The sequence below is a fragment of the Prinia subflava genome, chromosome 1 (genome assembly GCF_021018805.1).
Source record: "Prinia subflava isolate CZ2003 ecotype Zambia chromosome 1, Cam_Psub_1.2, whole genome shotgun sequence".
NCBI lineage: Eukaryota > Metazoa > Chordata > Aves > Passeriformes > Cisticolidae > Prinia > Prinia subflava.
The window spans coordinates 145,337,494-145,358,082 of NC_086247.1; the positions used below are offsets into that span (position 1 = coordinate 145,337,494).

General features: G+C 39.2%; 1 protein-coding gene across 1 annotated transcript in view; it reads right to left on the reverse strand.

Moving 5' to 3' along the window:
* Positions 1 to 2,416: 2,416 nt before the first annotated feature.
* The window catches only part of UBE3C (ubiquitin protein ligase E3C), a 71,333-nt gene continuing 53,160 nt past the window's right edge, over positions 2,417 to 20,589 (reverse strand). The window contains exons 19-23 of the mRNA XM_063415806.1: positions 18,448 to 18,660; positions 11,102 to 11,290; positions 10,938 to 11,004; positions 9,999 to 10,129; positions 2,417 to 6,209 (exon numbers count right to left, since the gene is read on the reverse strand). Of these exons, the coding sequence (XP_063271876.1) occupies positions 6,039 to 6,209; positions 9,999 to 10,129; positions 10,938 to 11,004; positions 11,102 to 11,290; positions 18,448 to 18,660 (771 nt within the window). The 3' untranslated portion in view covers positions 2,417 to 6,038. The remainder of the gene's footprint in view (positions 6,210 to 9,998; positions 10,130 to 10,937; positions 11,005 to 11,101; positions 11,291 to 18,447; positions 18,661 to 20,589) is intronic.

The following is a 20,589-nucleotide window of genomic DNA, read 5'->3' on the forward strand; positions in this document are numbered from 1 at the left end:
AAGCAAATACACAATTAGGTGATTTAAAATTAGTCTTATGGTTTTTATATCAATGTTTAGCATCCTATCTACAAAAAACTGTGAAAATAATTCAGAGCTTGTTTTTTACCAAGTCTGCTATTTTGCACTGGTAAGAGATTTGTAAAATCCTTGGAAAGTCAAAGGAGCACTGGAAGTTGAAAAAGCAAAGCCACAAAATCTTAAATCCAACCCCACCTGCTAGGTGCCACTGATTAACAACCATGGGAATCTGACAAGGAAGAGATTTACTGTCATTTAATCCAGTTCCCAGTCACATCAAAGCCCACAAAAGGTATTTTGAAGATGCTGCTGGGTTCACTAACAAGCAAGGCAGAGAGAAAGATGATTAAGGTTTTGGAGGCTGTGTCGTATGAGGAGAGGCTGAGAGAGCTCATGTTCAGCCTGGAGAAGGCTCAGATTCCTTAGTACTGCCCCACAGGACAAGAGGCAATGGGCACAGACTGCAATACCAGAAATGTGTTTAAACCTGATTTAAAAGGGTTTGTTGTCAAGTTAATTGAACACTGAAAATAGGCTGCCCAGAGAAACTGTGGATTTTCCCTCCAAGAAGACATTCAGCACTCCACAAGTGAAGGTCTTGCACAACCTGCTGTAGGGGACCCTGCTTTGGGTTTTGGAGGAGGTGATCTCCAGACTTTCCTCCTGACTTCAGCCATTCTGTGTTCTCTGTGATGGATTCAACTTGTGTAACTTCATGAGCACTTTTTGCCTTGTTTTGCCTCTCTACACACGTGAGACATTGAATGTCCTTTCCAGACTACCAGATACATACTGAAAAACAGATCAGATATATGGGCATTGTGTTTTTATTAATGTTTAGGAAATGCCCTACAAGAGGACATTTCTGTAGTTTTATATTTACTGCATTTTTAGTAGCAGGTAAGCTGAAGCATATATGCTGCTGTTTCTAAGCATTCAAAAATAAATATGCACAATACCATCTTTATCAATATTAAAGGAAAACTAGAAGTGTATTTAGCAATGAAAATAATAAATAAGGGAAGCAGACAAGTCTAATTATCAAAGGAGATAAAAACTAAATTGCACCTTCAAAGGGGCCCACATGTGCTAGAATTCCAGGAGCAGCTGAAAAATAAATTTATGAATTACAGCTTCTCAGACTTCTATCCATGGAGTTCTTTTCTTTCCAAAGATTCTGAAGAAGTTTTTACAAAGCAGAGCAAGTGCACTGTTTGAAAGACACCCTGAAACAAAGGTAAACCTCAGAGCTGCAGCTTCCTTGGCAGAGTGGGAAATCACAGCTCGAAAGCTGAAGGAATGAACCACCCTGAAGCAGCAGAACCGCAGGAATGTCCAGGCTGGAAAAGACCTCAGTGCTGACCGAGTCCAGCCATTAACCCAGCACTGCCAACCCCACCACTGAACCAAGGCCCTCAGTGCCACCTCTCCAGGAATTTTAAATCCCTCTGTGGATGGTGACTCCATCACCACCATGGGTAGCCAGTTCCAATGGTACAGACTTCAAGACCAACAAACAGCTAATATCAGATTCTTCAGGAACCTATTCAATACTATCAGTTTTTAACAAGAGAATGCCCAATTTACTGCAAAAAAATGAGTGTTTCTGCAGAATTTCAAGAAAACTCAAATTATTTTATTCACAAAAGCAGAAGTCAATAAAAATATAGATATCCTGATCAGTTTTACAGACCATGTTCATTTCTTCTCTCCTTCACTGACAGGCAAAAGCATCATGAAAAAAAAGTAACAAGCATTTACATCACAGACCATTATTAACACAGATTCATGTATATGAGCAAATATTACAGGTCATACAAGTATTCCTCCTTTGTTTTTTCCTTTTTTTTTCCTGTGCTGTTTTTCAGTGGTGGTAAGAATATGTGCTGTTTCACTGGTATTTAACTAATAGTTTTTGATACAAACTGAAATGTATGAATTCACTGCACTCAAAGTGTTTTCTCTGAATTCCAAACCCCTTATAGGATTAAATGTGGATGCTTGTGCTATATTACTCAAGTGATGCCAAAGAAATGCCAACATTACTACTAATAGCATCAGGAAGCTCCTTTTTTATTATTTTTATGGAGCACCTCCCTAAAAAATACTTGAAGATACCCTTACTCAAATCAAACATCTGTCATCTCCGTGTTTACACATGAAACTGGAGGGAAATCTTTCCTCTTCTGAAGATATATAAATATTCCCTAGAAATCAGTTTTGTGACATTTATACAAGTCTGGCTTTCAGGACCATGATGGAAGACAAAAGAGATTAAAACAAGGCCAATTACTCCTGGTTTGGTTTGCTGTGCTTTATTTTTTTAAATCCACCTAATACAACTGAACCCCCATCTGGAGAAACTCTCATTGAAATAAAGAGACCAAGTGCTAATTTTATTTTTTTTATTCCACTTTTAACGCCTTTGAACTTTGTAGAGATGAAAAATTTGTGAACTCTTCCATCACACAGACCTTGACAAAAATGTTTGTAGAACAGGTTACAAAATCACAAACCCAAACTTAGTTGAAAATAAAAACCAATCAGAAAATATTTGCTTTTTCAAAACGCAAGTACTGAACTAGGAGGAAGAAACACTGTAGTACAGAAACTTATTTTAAGAAAGGGTTGTCTTGGACAGAAACCAACCCCAAACCCATTATTACTGCTATAATTCTGATGATCCAAATCTACAATAGTATTTCAGGTTGCTTGCATGCAGAATGCTCCTGCCTCTGCCTACCTAAACTCTGCGAGCATCACCACTGGGGGGACAATTCGCTCTCCTTCTAAAATCCAGAAAATCAAACTTCATACAGAAACAATTCTTGCTACATAAGTGCTACAAGAGATCACTTTGACTCCCTTGCTCCTCAGGACACGACTGTTACCTCTCACACTTCCAGCAACAGATCACTGAAGAGCAGGAACTGGTGCTTCACCCTGCCTCTCTGGGAACAGCTGGCAGAGCTGGAAGCGCTGTTTGCCAAAGGAAAGCCCCACTCTGCTCTCGCTGCAGCCTGGATTCTGAAGGTGCTGCAGCTGCACACACCTCCAGCAGCGCTCAGTGACATCAGGGCTACAACTGCTCTGATGCCATCTGTGCCAGTGTCACACTTCATGTACAGCACACACACACATCATGGGATGCTGCAGAACGAAGAAATAAAACATCAGAGGATTGGCAGCAAACTCAGGTTTGCTTGGCTTTTTTTCCAGGTTTTCCAGGTTTCTGCAGCTCTGTGATTCCTGCAGTTACAGCCCTGTGCAAGTCACGCTTCCCCCAGCCTACCCTCCCTGTGGCACCCGCTGCTTTCCTGACAGCAATAGTGGGCACTGGCTCCTTTTCAAAAGCACAAAGTGGACATTACCAGTCACCAGCACTTGGCATGACTCCAACACAATCTTCAAAATACAAATATTTAATAGAAAAATTTAATTTAATTTTACAAAATACACATACAACACTACCCAATGTAGCAAAATAATGGAATTGAAAAATAATTTCAAAATATTTAAAGCATTAGGTTCTAAAATAAATAATGCTATCTAAAAGAAGTGTTCAGGTTTTGCAATTAGGAGGAGGCAGTATCACTATTACTGATCTCTTTTTCAACTTCTTTACAAGTTTCATAATTTATGTAGAAAAATATACAAGAAAGGAATTTGGGATAAAGAATAGGTTGAATATGTAACATTTAACATAAATAAAAAGCCTAGAGCAAAACCAAAAAGAAAACCAATCATTTTATTTCTGTACATCAAGACTACAAATAGTATTTTAACACTTCATTTATTACCCAAATTAGGAAATTATACATTTTTATATGGTTACTAGTAAACATTTTAAAACCACTCACTTTCCCCACATTTAAAAGGATATTGCTGGTTACTGCTTATTAAATAGGAAATCCAGCAGAGTTTCCAGTAACAGCAAAATATTTTTTGCATAAGAGATGAGTACAAATTTGATTGTAATTTCTGATGATTTAAAATATAAAAGTAAAGTTCAGAGGGATGGACTGATGAATCTTACAGTCTGAACTTTAATTCCTTTTCTAAACTCACTGGAGTTTGCATATGAAACCCTACAATGTGCCTACTAGAGCATCAGCTCCTTCCATACATGAGCAATTTTTCCCCAGGTATCAGATTATATTAAGCAGCATATTCCCACTTACTTTTCTCAGAAATACTGCAGGGAAATGGATATAAAAGCTGTTTAATCACAAAAAAAAAAAAAGTTAAAGGTTTGATTAGTGTCTACAGCACAGATATGGCATTTAAGATGGAAAGAAATGATAGGGAAAAGGAATGTGAACACCACAGGCTTCAAATATAAAAGATAAAGCCTGATAACTTTGGTTCAAATAACTTTAATAATTATTACATGTATATTTTTCCAAAGTGGTGATTTCTGTATGTACTGTGTATGCAATAGGAGACTGATTCATTTAAAACCAACCAACCAACCAAGAAACCTGTACAGGCACAAAAGACAGAAACAGGACAGAGAAAACCTGGAAAGTCACATCCATTCAGAACAGTGTCCAAGTGATAATGATGCAGCAAAGCTTGAACTTAAAATAATGCAAATCCATTTTCTTCAAAGTGTTTCGGAAAGCACAAACGGAATATTACACCCATTTTATCTCAGTGCCTATCATCTTGAGAGAAGGTAGTATGAAACAAAATCAGTTCTGCAACAACTACCATAGAATCATGGACTGAGTTGGAAGAGATTGATCAGGATCATCCAGTCCAGCTCCTGGTTCTGCACAGGACACCCCAAGAGTCACAAGAAGTGTCTGAGAGCATTGTTCAAACGCTTCTGGAACTCTGGCAGACTTGGGGCTGTGACCACTGCCCTGGGGAACCTGTCCCAGAGCCCAGCCACTCTCTGAGTGAGAAACCATTTTGTGACACCCAACCTGAACCTTCCCCAATCCAGGTCCCTTGCTGTTTCCTCAGGTCTTGGCCCTGCCTGAGATCAGTGCCCACCTCTTCTCTTCCCCTCACGAGTTGTAACTGCAATGAGGTGTCCCCTCAGTCTCCTCCAGGCTGAAGAGACCAAGTGCCCTCAGCTACTCCTCACATGGCTCCCCCCTCCAGGCCCTTCATCATCCTCACAGCCTCCTCTGGATGCTTTCTAATGGCTCAAAGTCCTCCTTATATTGTGGCACCCAAAGCTGCCCCCAGGACTGGAGGTGAGGCTGTCCCAGCCCAGGCAGAGCAGGACAATCCCCTCCCTTGCCTGGCTGGCAGTGCTGGGCCTGGTGGCCCCAGGACAGGGTTGGCCCTCCTGGCCAGGGCACTGCTCGCCGTCAGCCAGGACCCTCCAGATCCATTTCTGTGGCGCTGCTCTCCAGCCTCCTTCACACAGCCAGGGCTGCTCTGTGCAGAATTGTCCCCAGGTGCAGAATCCAACACTTGCCCTGGTTGAGCTTCAGATGGTTGGTGATTGCCTATCTGTCTATGAATTGTAAACAACTCTACAATATAAGTTAAGATGTTAGGTTGTAAGTAATGAGCGTTTTCATCCTCTCAGTTCTGGGATATCTGCAAACATCTGCTTGCCTTCCTTCTAAAAGATTAATTACAGGATGTTAGCCCTGTCTCATCCCAATGCACCGCACAGTACACAACTTTATTGCCAGTTTGCAAAATTATTTATGTTTGAACAGCACAAAGCCAAAGCTTCATCTTTGGTTAATTTCACTGAGATGTCACTGTTCTTTAAATGTGCTCTTTCTTCACATAAACACAGAAATCAGCCACGCCGCACACAGCATTCATTGTTTTGAGTCATAAAAGCAGTGTCAATGCAATATCCAGTAATGGAAGCTAACTAAGAAACCGTGTTCAGAAATGAAACCTATTTGAGGGCATTTGGTAAGACACAAGAGCTGCAGAAATGTAGACAGAATTCCCTTAAAACTGCTTGGGTATGGGTGCTGCTTCTAGAGTAGGCACTGGTTCGTTCTTCTGCAGATCATCCAAATAAGCATCGGCAGGACTCAGCTGAGCTCAAATCCAGCAGCACATTCAATGGCATAGAGGAGCTTGCTTCGCATCAGGTTCTCATCATAAAACTCGGGAAGCTTCAGCAAGTTCATGCAGGTGCTGGCAGTAGGCAGCCTGTCTAAATCAGATCCTCCATTGTGAATGCAAAACGCAGGATATAACTCCTGGAATTAGAAACAACCAAAACAAAAAACAACCACATATCAAAAAAGGATATACAAGCCAAATCCTACTCTGTAGCAGCTGGCACGCATTTCTATGAAGTAAATCACGAGATCAAAACCTGTCACAAGGACACTCAAATGGCATTTCTTTCATTCCTCATAGCACCAAAACCACTCTTGAATTGTCTAGTGTCTCCCTCTGCCTTGTCCCAATAACATCCACTAATCTGCAATACACAGAGCAATTTATATGATTCTAAGGAAAATACAATGACTTGTTATTGTTCATACAGTCTGTGGTACAAATTTACAGTGCTACAAAAACATAGTATCAATGTGCATAGTGAGTCTGTAATGATATAAACTTGTCAAACCCTGATTATTCTTCTGATGTGTTAACTACTAATCTGAAGAACACACTTTAAAGACATTTTGTATGTAATACTGTTTTAATAATATTACATTTATCTTCTTCCAAGAAGTAGCATAGTGAAAAATATATTTTTTTGTTACCTCCAATGCACTGCTTTTGCTGGCAAGATAGCATTCATTTTATCAAATGCTTGCCTGAGGTAAAAAACTTCTGATTTCAGAAACTGGAAAAAAATTCCAGCTCCAAAGGCAGAAGGTCAATGAGATTCTAAGCTAAATTATTGGTCAAATGGAGACCTTAAAAGTATTTCATGGCTAAAATGTTGCATTTTTAGTGTTCCTTTCAAAATGCTAATTGAATTCCCCTACTCTAGCTTTAAAAATGGAAAAATGGAGTTCTAAATTGAAATGTCATGCCAAGGGCACCATTTGTTGCATAATTAAATACTGTACAGCGGGAAACTGCAATAGTTTGGAAGGGAAAAGTATCATCAATTTATTATGTGACCTGATTGGAACATAACAATTTTCAACCACACTTTAATGATTTCTTTTTGTCCGTAACAATCACATCTATTAAACTTATTAAACTTTAATTAGCTTTAGTAAATGTTGTATGTTTAGTAAAAGTAAACCTGACTTTGGCAATGAAAGTTTAAAATTTTCAAATGATGCAAAGCTAGACTATGTTATCTACAAGCTATGACCATCAACATATTTCCTGATCTTAAATCAGCATGAACTAACTTGAAGAAAGCATGCTAGTCCCACAATATAATGCATACACACAAAATTTCAGAGTGACAACCAGAAACTGTGTTTCCTTCAGAAAAATACAGCACGCACACTAAAAGTGCAAACAAATTTTGAAGATGGTTTGTGTTCATGTCTCCCATCAACATAAACACATTCTCATGCTTACCTGGCTGGTACTAATATTCAGCACTCCTGTGGCTTCACACTCTGCACCTTTAAAGCTCCAAACAGTGCACTGTCATGGGCTACCAAGACATTTCTGCTGATGACAAGACCAGACACCCACTGCCTCTCCTGGCAGACCCTTCCTGGCAAGCCCCTGCTTTGCAGGTAAATCCCTGAACAGGTCCTGCTGCAGCCACCCTGCAGGACCGCCCAGGTCGCGCTCACAGCTGCCCTGCAGAGCAGCTCTAACGCCCTTGGTCTTGGGTTGGAAAATGTAACCAAAAAAGGGTATTCTATTTTCATCTGTTGAAACCTGTTGGGAGATACTGCTCTTCTCTCCTCCTGCACCCATCCTCCTCCTAGGGACATCACCTATGAATGGGCCATTTAAGGCCTCTCACATGACTGATAACATCACCTCATTCCATTGTGAGATGCTCCACCCAGTGGGAGGAGCCAAAGCCTTTCCACCAGCATAAAACCTGCAATCCTAAACACTAAAGCAGCTGGTTTTCTACTGAATCCTTGGAGGAAGACTGGACCCATCTCGCCAGCACTGGACCCTTTGTTCTACAGAATCATCTCTACTTCACAGAACAACATCTGTTACTCCAGGAAGACTCATTTGGACTGCTCTCAACCCTGACAGCAGGGTGTCAGGTCGTACCTCTGACACTATCAGGGTTTTCTAGGACTTTTGTTTGTTTGCTTGTTTTTTTGTACTACTGCATTTGTATTTTTCTTCTTTTTTTAAATATTCCTGGTCAACAACTGTTATTCCTATTCCCATATTTTTGCCTGAAAGCTCCTAATTACAAAATTGTAATAATTTGGAGGGAGGAGGGTTTTTACATTCCCCATTCCAAGGGAAACTTCAGTTTTCCCTGACAGATACCTGTCTTTCCAAACCAAGACACCCTTTCAGCTGCTTTCCTCTACCAACCTGCTGCATGTGCCTGAGCATGCAAGCCCCCTGTACAGTGAATTCATCTTTTAACTTACTGCTTTCCTGCTGAAAGTTTGGTGACTAATTTGCTTCCATTTTTTCCTAGCCATGTATGTTACAGGGAGTTTGTGGCCCATCTCCCAAGCGAACACACAAACTGCAGCACTCCACATTTAGCTTCTCTCAAGTGTGTCACTGTCAGCCTTAATATTTTTAGACTTTTGATTCACTTCCTCCATCTCTTCAAACGTCACACGGGCTACCTCAAAGCTAGGTAACTACATCTGCATTCCTTCCTCTCCCCTTGTAACTAAAGAGGATGACAACAAATGGGAACTTCTGCTTACTTGGTTTCCCCAGCTGTTTCCCAATTCTCCCTTCCTCGTGTGACTGATGTGCACTGTTCTACCTTGGTCTCATCCTGGAGTTTTCTAATTGCTTTTCCTGCTGTCCTGTAAAATCCTCTTCCTTGCTAAAGTACTGTACAGTGACATTTGCATGGACATGGGGGTTTTGGGAGAAAAGCCTGCAGACTTTTAAATAAGGAATCACACAGATCAATCAACAAATACCCAAGACAGGATTCATATGATTCAACAGCCATGTCCTTTAACTCCATATCCTTATCTATGGACACTCTTTACTGTTAAAGAGGATCTGGTTTGCATGTTTTGGGGAGTCTAAGACATGACTCATTTCATCCTGAAGTAGACACACAGAACATTCAGACCAATTACCAAGTGAAAGTGCCAGTTCCAATCCTTGATGTCTATAAAAGGAGCGTAGCTAAACTACAGATTACAGATTCTAAAGATGGAGGATGTTGCCCATCCACATGGTAACACCACCACACAGCACTGAACGTTCCCACATTTTACAGGAAATTATGTCATAGCTGGTTCTTAGCTAAAATTTTGCAGTCCACTGAAATTCATGGATAGAACAACTCCAGAACTTAGTTTCAAAATGTTCAAAACTTCACCTTGCCTTGGCCTCTCTTTAGTTTTAACAGCAGTACAGCAGATTTTTCTTCATTCTTAAGCTTCCCTGTAAATAGCAATCTGGAGACTGCAGCTAAATATTTTACTGCTAAGGGTAATGAGCTGTAAACTATAAGCAGATAAATGGGACTTAGGAGAAAATACATGTCCTGCTTCAAATGGTTAATTTAGGAGGATCAAATTTAATAACTGCTTTCATATCTGGAATTCTCTTTTGCCTGACTTAGAAGACACTTGGCTAAACTCAACCTGTTGCTTGAAACTGGTAGCAACTCTGCTTCAGCACAACATGAAATGGCAGCAAAGACCTTCCACACGCAGCAAGTGCTCTAATCAGTAATTTGCACTTACCAAATTTCGAGTTAAAATAGAAAGCAAAAGAACACTTCATTACATATTTTAAAACTGTACTCATTATACATGCAAATGCAAACACTGAAACTGTTTCTCATATTCTCAATATTCTCAAGCTGTAGATTCCTGGATGAGAAAAACTTGGACCAACATCTCAAGCATTTCCACAGCTTGCCAGTAAGTCAGAGGACATACCTTAAACCCCAGCAGAGGTGGTCGAGAGCAGCTTGTTACAAATTTGAGTAGTTTGCGTTTCTCTTCATCAGTGAAGCTTTCTACAACCCTCCAAAATATTTTAATTACGGGATGATCTGCTGTGTAGCCACCTACAAGGAGATTTACATGATTTATAGCTAGAATAGTTTTATGTAAGAAAACCTAGCATCAATCTTGAAGGTTATAACCAGCAGGCTTGTACTGCTAACCTCCAGTACTTACAGATCTATCATCACTGCAATTTCAGTTTCATTGCTTACCTACGGGCTACTATATCCCCTAGCTTCTTAAATGCAGTTTTCTTCACTGAATCATATTTTAAATTCATTTTATTTAGTTTTGCATTTAGCTAGTAACGTCAGATTATTGCCCTTCACTCCAAGAGTGTGCAAGATCTGCATGAGCCAGGATGTTACGGAATGAATGCGCCTACCCTGAGGTAAGCCCAGACATGAACTGATGATCTGGTAGCTACTTTTTGATTACATTCATGATAAATGCAGGGGATGAGTGAAGTAAGATGCCTTGCATTTCTCACAAGGAAAATATATAATCTCTCTCTTCCGACTGTCGGAGAAATGCTAAGTATCTAAATGGGGCAGTGGAAACTTGCAGACTTATTCTGAGATCAATCAGACATAGTCAGTGACTAACTTCAATTTAACCCTCAAATTATCTGGCTATAAACTTGCATTTAAGCATGTGAATAAAAGAAACTGCATATCTCCATTTCCCACCATTTACAAAACTGGGTTGTAATTTCCGCCAATTTTCTGAAATTTAGGGACATCCACCAAATTTGTCCAAAGGTAGCAAGAATGACCTTGTAACTTTTTCTTAAAAGGTAGGATAAAAAGCAAGTTCAGTTATTCCCAAGTCAGTCATAATAGTTTTTTTACTTAAGCAGAATATGCTTACCAGAATAGTTTGTGAAAGATTTAAGGTCATCCAAACTAATAGGAACTTGTGCACCAGAAGTCAGAACCTAACGGCAAAAGAAATTAGACCATTACATTGCAGGCAGAAATGAGCAATTATTTCTGTTTAGCGCAGCCGTTTTGTGCAGCTTTAAGCAGAAGTACCTGTATTTCCTGCTGATCAAACATGCGGAGCCACTCGAGGTTGACCACGTTGGCCAGCCCCTGCCGGAAGGCCAGGCAGTGCTGCCGGATCTGCTTGTTGAGCCGGTAGTCTGCCACCAGGTGGATGTACGCGATCCGGTTGGCGCTGGTGACGGGAATGTCCTTTCCACCCGGCTTCAGCTCAACCACCTGCAAACACAGCCACTCTCATCACCTGGAAAACTGCACTGCTGTGCTCTAACCCTGAAATGGGGCTGCAAAATGTTCTGGTAAGTGATGTATCCGTTTGAGGTTGACTAGAACACACTCAGGATCACTCGCCTCAAAGGAAGACAGAAGATTATGAGGAGTTACAAAGATAGGTGTTTTTCTGCTTATGTGTAAGAGCACATTCTGTGCACTCAGACCTCCAGCTGCCAATGCAGCTCATCACACAGCCCCATGGTTTATCACCAGAAAGCAGATAAAGCACAGTCAGAGCTCCTTCATAGGAGCTGTCTGTAACACCAAATTCACCAATGCAAGGCAGACAAGAACTGAGGTGAAAATATCTTCCCCACAGCTTTACTGCTGTGTGCCCTGGAAGGGACAGCAGCCTGTAACACCACAGACAGAGCTCACACAGGACACTTTCCTTGCAGCTGGATTAGCAGTGCTTGACTGGCTGGGCTCTCCCCTAACTGCTACTGGTGAATTCAAGGGTCACATTATGGTAAAAGCAAAGTCCACTGAGTTAAAATTCAAAGTCTGACACAAGCCTGATTTGCAGAATGCTCAGCATTCACAATTCATCCTGTGGAAAATATACTGTTAGTAAAAAACCAACCAAACAAATCAAGTCTAAGTGTTGTTTTTCTACTGGGAAGCTCTACTTTTGTCCTTCAAGTACACCAAGGTACCTCAGTATGGGAGAATTTTTAAAGAAAAACCCCAAAACTAGAGGTACTGTAATTGCATTAAGTTACAAATCAGGTTCAAAGATAGCTGTTATTAGAACACTATATTATAACATATTCTACTTTTTACTACATGAGGTTCACTTTGTTAAGCAGCAGCCCAATTGGAAGATATTATTAGAGTACTAAAGAGAAGAATTAAAAAAAAAACCTGAAAAGCCGAGATACTGTCACCTTCTGAACTCTTCCAAAAACTGTTGTGGCTTTTTTTTTTCTACACTCTGGAGTCAGACCTTTCTTCACTTAAACCAACTGTGCACTTTAGTAAGTGGTAGTGATGATGTCTTTAGAGCACAGAGAATTAAACACAGGAATAGCTTCCTTTCTTAACATGCTACCTAATAATGTGAGCTGTTCTTGTCCTAAGCAAAATGCGCAAAATGGTATGATTAAAAATTCACAGTGCTTTTGGGCATTCAGATTTTTTCCCTGATTCATAGCTTCTTAAGGCAAAAGAAACCATTAAGATTTGTGAATCCTGACCTCCCAGATAACACAGGCCAGAGGATTCCATCTAGAGATTCCTGTATTTAACTCCATAAATCCACAGATGAGTTAGAGCACGTTTTTAAAGACGTGCAATCCTGTGATGGAGTATCTATCACTTTCTTTGATAAGCTACCACAACCTGAATTACAATAAGTGTTAAAAATATGTCTTACTTCCCTCTTTAATCCTTCAGCTACAAGCTTCTGGCTTTTGTTAGTGCCTACAGTAAAAAAACTCATCAATACTCCACTATGTCTGCGTGCAGGTACTGATTATGCTTAAACCTACTCCTGCAAGAATTAAGCACGAGGAAGGTGTCAGTGTAGGTGAGCCCATTTCACACCCTGTACACATTATCTTGCTCCCTTTGAAAAGAACCAGGGACACAAGACCCTGGAGGCTCTCTCTGGGGTCCACCATCACAGAGCCTGGCACAGGACACAGCCAGGGACGTTTCCAGAGGGGACAGGCCAGTGCTGGGGCCACTGGCTGCCTGAGGGTGAGGGCATTTTTATTGGTAAAGTCCACATGGAGTACTAATGGAAGTGTGGGACACGTTCCATACCATAGTGGAAACAGAGGATTGAGAAGGGGCCCCTGCACTGCTGAGCTCTCTGTGTGTCATCCCACTGCAGTGATTTTACTATTGATGCTGGAAAGTTAATCAGGTTAATCCAATTATTGACAAAACATTCTAATTTTCACTTCAAATCCAATGGTAAGGTTTGTTCATATCCATTGTCCTTATTTCAGTGTTGAAGAGCTTAATCAGCTCTTTCCTTCCTCCTCAAATATATCCGTGATGTATTACTTATGGGCAGCAACTTCATTAGTCTTCCCAGAGACTTTTACATGGAACTAAAAAGAGTTTTTTAATTTCCTCCTATAAAAAATATTTTACAAAGCCTAACAAGACAAGAAAGCTTTCTCTTATTTCTTAAATTCTTGTCCTCTTCAGCTTTACAAGCCCAGAGCAACCAGTGATGTTCCACGTGAACAGATCAGTGTTGTGCCTCAGTATTACTAATACTTCACTATCTGCCCACTTACAAACTTCCTCTACTTGTTTTGCAGAACTGCAGAACCCCTTGGGTTGTTGACACGATTTAATACAACCCCTCTCACTGAATTAGGCCATATTAAAATGCATTAAAGCATATTTGTATCACCTAACTCATCAAGCATCTCTTAAGAATATGGACACCAACAATACACTAACAGATATCACTTTATGTGCACACAACAATTTCTCTGTGTTCAGTATTTACACTAATACTGACCTCCTTCCTAAAATAGCCGAAGGGAACTACTGGCAGGGGTTCTAGAAAACTTCTGTATTTTTAAATTCATCCCAGCACTAGGTGAAGTAAACTGTCTGACCTTCCCTGCAGGCCAGCAAACAGAAATCAGGACACCAATTAATTGACATTTGCATTGTAATAGCACTGGCTCCACAGTGCTCTAGGGATCAGGAAAGCTGTATTCATTCTACAATAAAAAGCTATTCTCTCCCCATAAATTCTTCCTGCAAAACAAAGAACAAAAAGGTGTTGCACTCTTTCTGACTGCTATTTTTAGACAACAGGACAAAGTTGTTTGGTTTTTTAAAATCCTATTATTTCTTTTATTTTTAGATTTTTAACTGGCAAGTCTTGATCTCTGATCCAGCAATATTTCTGTAGCTCCCCTTCCCTCCCCGAGCCCTGCACTGCCATAAATACAGGTAAAGGACTCAGTTAAGTGCATTTCCTGGGGTTTTCCAGAGACCAAACTACCCATTTTCAGAGTTTGTCAGTGCGAGGTTAATTTTACCACTGTTGTGTCAAAATATCATCCAAGATCAAAATAAAAGGGATAACAGAACACAAATAATAAATATATTATGCCAAAAAGGGTAAAAAGGATGTAAAACATAAAACAGTAACACTTGATAAGCATGAAACTAAAGTAAAAGGTAGATGCACTCAGTGTTTTCATGACATTAAAGGAACAATTGTAGAATTCCCACTTAATTCTAAAAATCAGGAATGATTGTTGAAGAGCTCCTTTTCAAAAAGGCCACAGCACAACTTAACAGATCTTAAACGCTTTATCAGCTTCATTTTTACTCTGTATCCAGTTTTACAGAGTATCCAGTTTTGGCCACTAGATGGGGCAAGACAATAACCCAGGTTACGGGACGGCCACACGAGGAAACTATAGCCCTGTGTCATCTGTTTCTACCCTGTAGATCTGAGTTTAAACAAACCAACAAAAAGCATTTTAACTTTGTAATCAAAATTGTATGTACTAAAGGCAATCAAACCATAGATATCATTTAGGTGAGTATTCAGATCATTCAGACAAATTGAGTTTCCTATGCACAAAATGAAGGGGAAATACCAAAAGGGGACAGAAAAGTCCCATATGAAGACATAAGATAAGTATCTCCTCACAGAATCACAGTGCAGGTTCATAAAGGTCTTACAGATATGCAACAACTCCTACAAGATGAGAACCTATCTTTTCTCTTGGGCTTTCATCACTTTTGTTCACATCACCCCCCCAGTTTTCCCCATTTTCCTGTCATCTGTCCCCTGTCATCTGCTTTCCAGATGTTCATGCAGCAGTTCCAGATAGGAGATTGCATATGAATGCCTAAGAATGCCTTTTCTGTAAGTGTTACAAGTCTGCCTGAGAAGGGTCAGCCTCAGTTTAGTTACTTTGCTGTTGATAAACCTGTAAAATCATCCATCAAAGCCACTATATCCTAGTAAAGAGGTTGTCAAGACAAAAACTTTCAGAATTCTTTTTAAGACTTCAAAATTTTGCTCCGAAGAAATTTAAAGGCAAAGAACTCCCGTTTGGTGAGTCAGCATATTTTTAGTTACAGCAATGGCATTCATACCTCTTTTAAAAAGCCCAAGAAGGCGCCCCAAAACCAAATTCTGTATGATATGGATTTCACAGAAACTGCTGCCATATATATCATAGTGCTTCTCTGTGGATTTGTGCTTTTACATCCTGATTTACGGAATCTTACGGAATCACTCAACTTGTGATCCCTGTACTCTTAAGTATCAGTGTTTGAGGCTGATACTCTCAAGCAGAGTTTCTGGAGCAGAGTATCCAACATTTCTGAAGAAAGAGGAATGAGTATTTGCATCTCTCTCTTGCCCTGGACAGCCACAAAACTTGTCTCCCTCACTGAAAGAAGGGGAGGGAGGAAGGTCTGAGAAGAGAAGGTTATTGTCTTGAATTTGCTAACCTTATTCTTACAGACCTTTCATAGCCATCTCATCTACAAGATAAAAGGAAAAACTAAATCAATACAGAGACCTGTAACCACAGGCTGACCTCCTCTGAGACTTTGCTACTGGCCACCATTTTCTGCAGGAGACCCAAGAGCTGAAATGTAGGCTGGTATCACTGCATTAGACAGATCTTTATCAAAAGCTATCTGGGGTTGGAAGATAAGGTTGATGGCATAGCTCCCCTAATTAGCAGGTCTAATGTGCAAATTATTAAGTACCTTTTTCAACTTCTGGTGAATGCACTTTGACAATAGTTTAATGGGGTCTAAAAGCCCATTACAGGATTGGAATCAATACACTGATAATAGAATTTCTACCTTCTACTACTGTCAGAGGCAATAGAGCCCCTTTTGAATGTGTCTTTCATTGCAGATAATGCTTTTGTGCCACACTTGGTGGATGGACACTGTCATGAGGACAGCTATTTACAACAATAGATTTATGATGCATTTATTGGGCACTAATTCATTAAACACTAAAGTGGTTGTTTAGCTGAACACTACATATAATGTACATTCAACATAAAGAGTGCAAATTAAGCTCTTTTCCCAAAGTGAATTAGCCTTACCTTGGCACAATCAATTAGTATGCAATGGTTACAAGTCAAATAGCAGACAAAATGTATTTATCCATATGAGGTTTATTAAGGTAATGAAATAAAGTATAAAAAGAAACTTGTTGCATTGAAAGGTAGAAGACAGTGACAAGAACCAATGGGTTCTGCTGAACTACACTAATATGCAGAGAGCCTCAAAAAAATGCTGATACTTTGTGCGTAGAATGTTCTTTCTTCAAGTATAAAAACAGCAAACCAGCATCAGAATAATTATTTTAACTTACATTTCATCTTGTTACTCAGTAACTCACTAACATATTAAATCTTCCTTTTAAAGTTATGCCAAACAAGTTTACAAATCAGAGGTCTTGAAAACAGCAACCACAGCCCTGATTTTAGTTAGATACTAAACTGGATTTGTGTCGACTGTGACCAACAAAGCTATTACTTTAAGCAGAATTAAGTAAATGGGGTTAGAATTCAGACTTTCCTCCCATTGTTAAAAATCCCAGGTAATACTGGAAACTGCACCAAAGTCTGGGTGCTACAGCCCTCAGTTCAGTACCAGTCAGGCACAGCACATGGTACCACAGAGCAGGCACTCTAAGAATGTGCTTTTGGGGACATCTGTATCATGTCTTTACCTCAAGTTTTTGAGTGTTATTCTAAAGACAGTGCAGGTCAGATATTTTCATACAGGGAGAGTAATCCAGGGAGGAAAATGACATATGGCACATGTTTAATATTAAATATTGCTTATATCAGGCTACTGTTGCCTCTCCCCTTTAGTAAGCTTTAGGAACCCCAAATCTGAGGGTACTATTTTAAAATTTTATGCAATCCAGATTTTAGGATCTTCCAAAATGGCACAGATTGGATGACAGAATAGTAAGATAAAATCCAAGCCTGACACTGTTCAAGCAGAAGTCTTGGCCAGCAAACTTAAGCAGAGAATTCAAATTACCAATTTCCAGGACAGGTTAGTGCATCCCTGTGGTGCTGCTGCACTGGAGACGTGCACAGTCCCGGCTTCCCTGAGCAGCAAACCCCAGAGCTCTGCTCACCCCCTCTGGAGTCTCTGCTTCTTCCTCATGAGAGGAGGCTGAATTCAGATGCTGCTGCTCATCACAATGTGGTCAGGTCTACTTTTTTCATCCAATTATATGCCATAATCAAGTGTAAGTTTGAAATCCTCAATTTTAAATCCTCAAAAAAAAAAAAAAAAAAAAAGAGGAAGGACGACAAAAGACTTTACCTAGGAGGTCACCTGCATTAGCACACTAAGGCAGGCTTTTAGAGCTCTAGTGACATTTATTTTCTACTATGAGTGATCTTTAGTACACACAACAGAGCAAATAAAAGCTGTCATGAAATTATATGGTGCAAGTCTTAACTCAGAGTTAAGGACCCAAGTAACTGCTGTTCAGAAACACTGAACACCATTGATCCCCCTTGACTAATCTGGTATCTCAACTCTTCATAAAAAACAGTGGGGGATGAAAAAAATTCATGTTGGTCAAACTTCAGGCTTCTTACTTTGAAAATTACAGATAAAGGAGACAATGCTTACCTCACAATGAAGGGTCTTTACTATCATTAGTATTTAAAACCTCTCTCACTGCTAACTGCAATTCTAAAACTAGGCAGTACTTCTGTAGTTTACACATCATCTAAATTTTGCTATTATTACAAGTGCAATTGAAGAAACAACATATTTTTGTTCAAGAAACATTCCCAGGCAATAGAAGTTTATATGTATGACTGTTAGAAAATAATCACTGCAGTTTACTCCTTAAAGATCAGACCTTTAAGTAATCATCAAAACTTATTTTTTAAGTACACAGTTCGTTATTCTCTACCCCAAATATTGAATCAGAATCCCAGCTGATGTCTCACAGTACCTTTAACATTTGCTTCCTATTTAAATTAAGAAATTTAAATTAAAACATTTAAATTAAACTAAAGTTAAAATTTAAAAATTAGTTCGTAGGGATAGTAAAGATTCATCAGTCATAGATAAAAGGAAAAAAAAAAATTCAAAGCCACTCTTACCTGCGCTTCCCCAAGGTCATTATTTACCACGGTGAAGTTTAGTCCAAGTTCTTCCACATCTCCTTCATAGCTCTTGAGAAAAAGCAAATTTTTGTACATTTCTGGGTCTAGTGAAGCTAAATGATGAATGTCAACATCAGCACTTGTCCCTAATAATTTTGAGAGGAAAAAACTAGCAAATGGCAGCTCCACCAGCATATTTTCATAAAGAGCCTGAAAAATAAAGCAATTAAAAGCACATTATATTTTACTGTTGTACATGCAAGAATTCCAAAGATTATTGTCTCTTTCTCAACTTTTGAATAATTCTGTCTTAATTCAGTGCCTGAGTAGGTTCTTCTGGCATGGAAATAGCTCAGATATTGCATAAATTTAAGAATATTCATCCAGAATTTGAGATGTGAATATTCTTGTGAAATACCAAGGTCCCAAATCTCACAAATTAATTATGTTGTGATTTAAAATGCAAGGTCACTGCTTATCTGTCATTACGCTTCTTAATCAAATTGCATTTATTTTCAGGAAAAGCAAGGTTTGATAAAGGACAATGCAACTGCACCAAGAATGTCTTACAAAGTAAGTTTACATCTCTACTTCCATCTTAGCACCACCACAAGCAGTTTTATTCCATTCATATCAATCATTACATGTAGAACTGTCATCCCCCTCATCCCCTTAAAATAACTCTGTAAAGCCAGTACATTTTAAACTAGTAAAAACTATCTCATGCATGTTACACAGATGCATTGCTGCAAGATTGGTGAATTCCACTGCACTCGTGCCACAGGCAAAACATCCTTGTCTGTAAGCCAAGAGTTTAGCAGTACTGACTGTATCACAGGTGCAATCCTTCCCCTGCCTGACACTGCTAAAAATGTCAAAAAATTACTGAACCAAACATGTACCTGGCCCAAATTTACTGCACTCACTAAAGATGCATTTTGACTGCAAACTCAAAGTATCCTCAAGAATTTTCAAACTCCAGCAACATCGTTATAAGGTTCATCTACTGTATGAGCACATTTCCATGCAATGCAAAGTCTCTTTGCACTATTTTTTATTAAGTCAGTAACAACTGCTTGACTGGAAGAAAAAAGTTCTTCTGGTAGCTCTCAGAAGAATGAGAAGTGTACCCTTCAGAGGTATTCTGAAGAAAGGAGCACTGCTTTGAAAAGACCTATTCCTAGCCCATGCTGCCTTTCTCATTGTCCAGTCTGTTTGCCACATCAGCATCTCTACCAATGACAACCAAATTCTTTACAGAACATGAATATCACTGCCAGGCTGATCAGAAAAAGCACCACCAACATAACATCATTGTAACATTATTTGTGCCCTTTTAACTTTCCATGAGCAGAGTTTTGGCGTTACTTAATTCCTCCATAATCTATTGCAAACTTAGAAACAGAATCCCACCAATGGGGAAAAAAACCAAACTGAAAAAAGACGAACAGATGTAGCTCTAATCACTCAATGATATTCCAACAAAGCCTTTAAATTCCTTAAACTTCTGAAAGAACATTTTTCTATGAGGTGAGTTAGACCTTGCAAAAAAACCTGAGAATAACGAGTTCAAAGCCAAAGGGTGCATTATATTTAGAGCCATATGATTTATTCAAGGTGTAGAAGTCAAAATCCTCATTTGTATAGTTGACTTTAAAAGCAAACTAGAGGGATAAATCATTAATTTGCAATGTGTAAGGTCAGTGTTTGCTGTTCCTGCATTAGTAACAATAAAGCTATTGTAATCCCTTAAATATATCAAAGCTACCCGAATTTAAAATGGAATTCCATCTATGACTCATAAAATGTAAATGCAGAGGTGTAATTTTTTACACAAGGCAGGTTTAAGCCTTTAGAGCATTTAATATACAAGGACTAATAAATGATAGCACTAAAAACTATGATCACATCAGCTAAATGGATTATAAATTAAATTTCCATAATGTATGCAACTGAAATACAAATGTAGACATAAATCAAGGTATTTTCTAAACACAGGTTAATTACACAAATTCAAAACCTGTCTATTTTTTATGCAAAATAATCCACTTAGCATTTTTCAAACTGGTCTTAAGTCTTTACCACTTGCAACACTTGATCCTAGAAGCCTATCAATAATTCCTTGTCAGGAAAAAACAG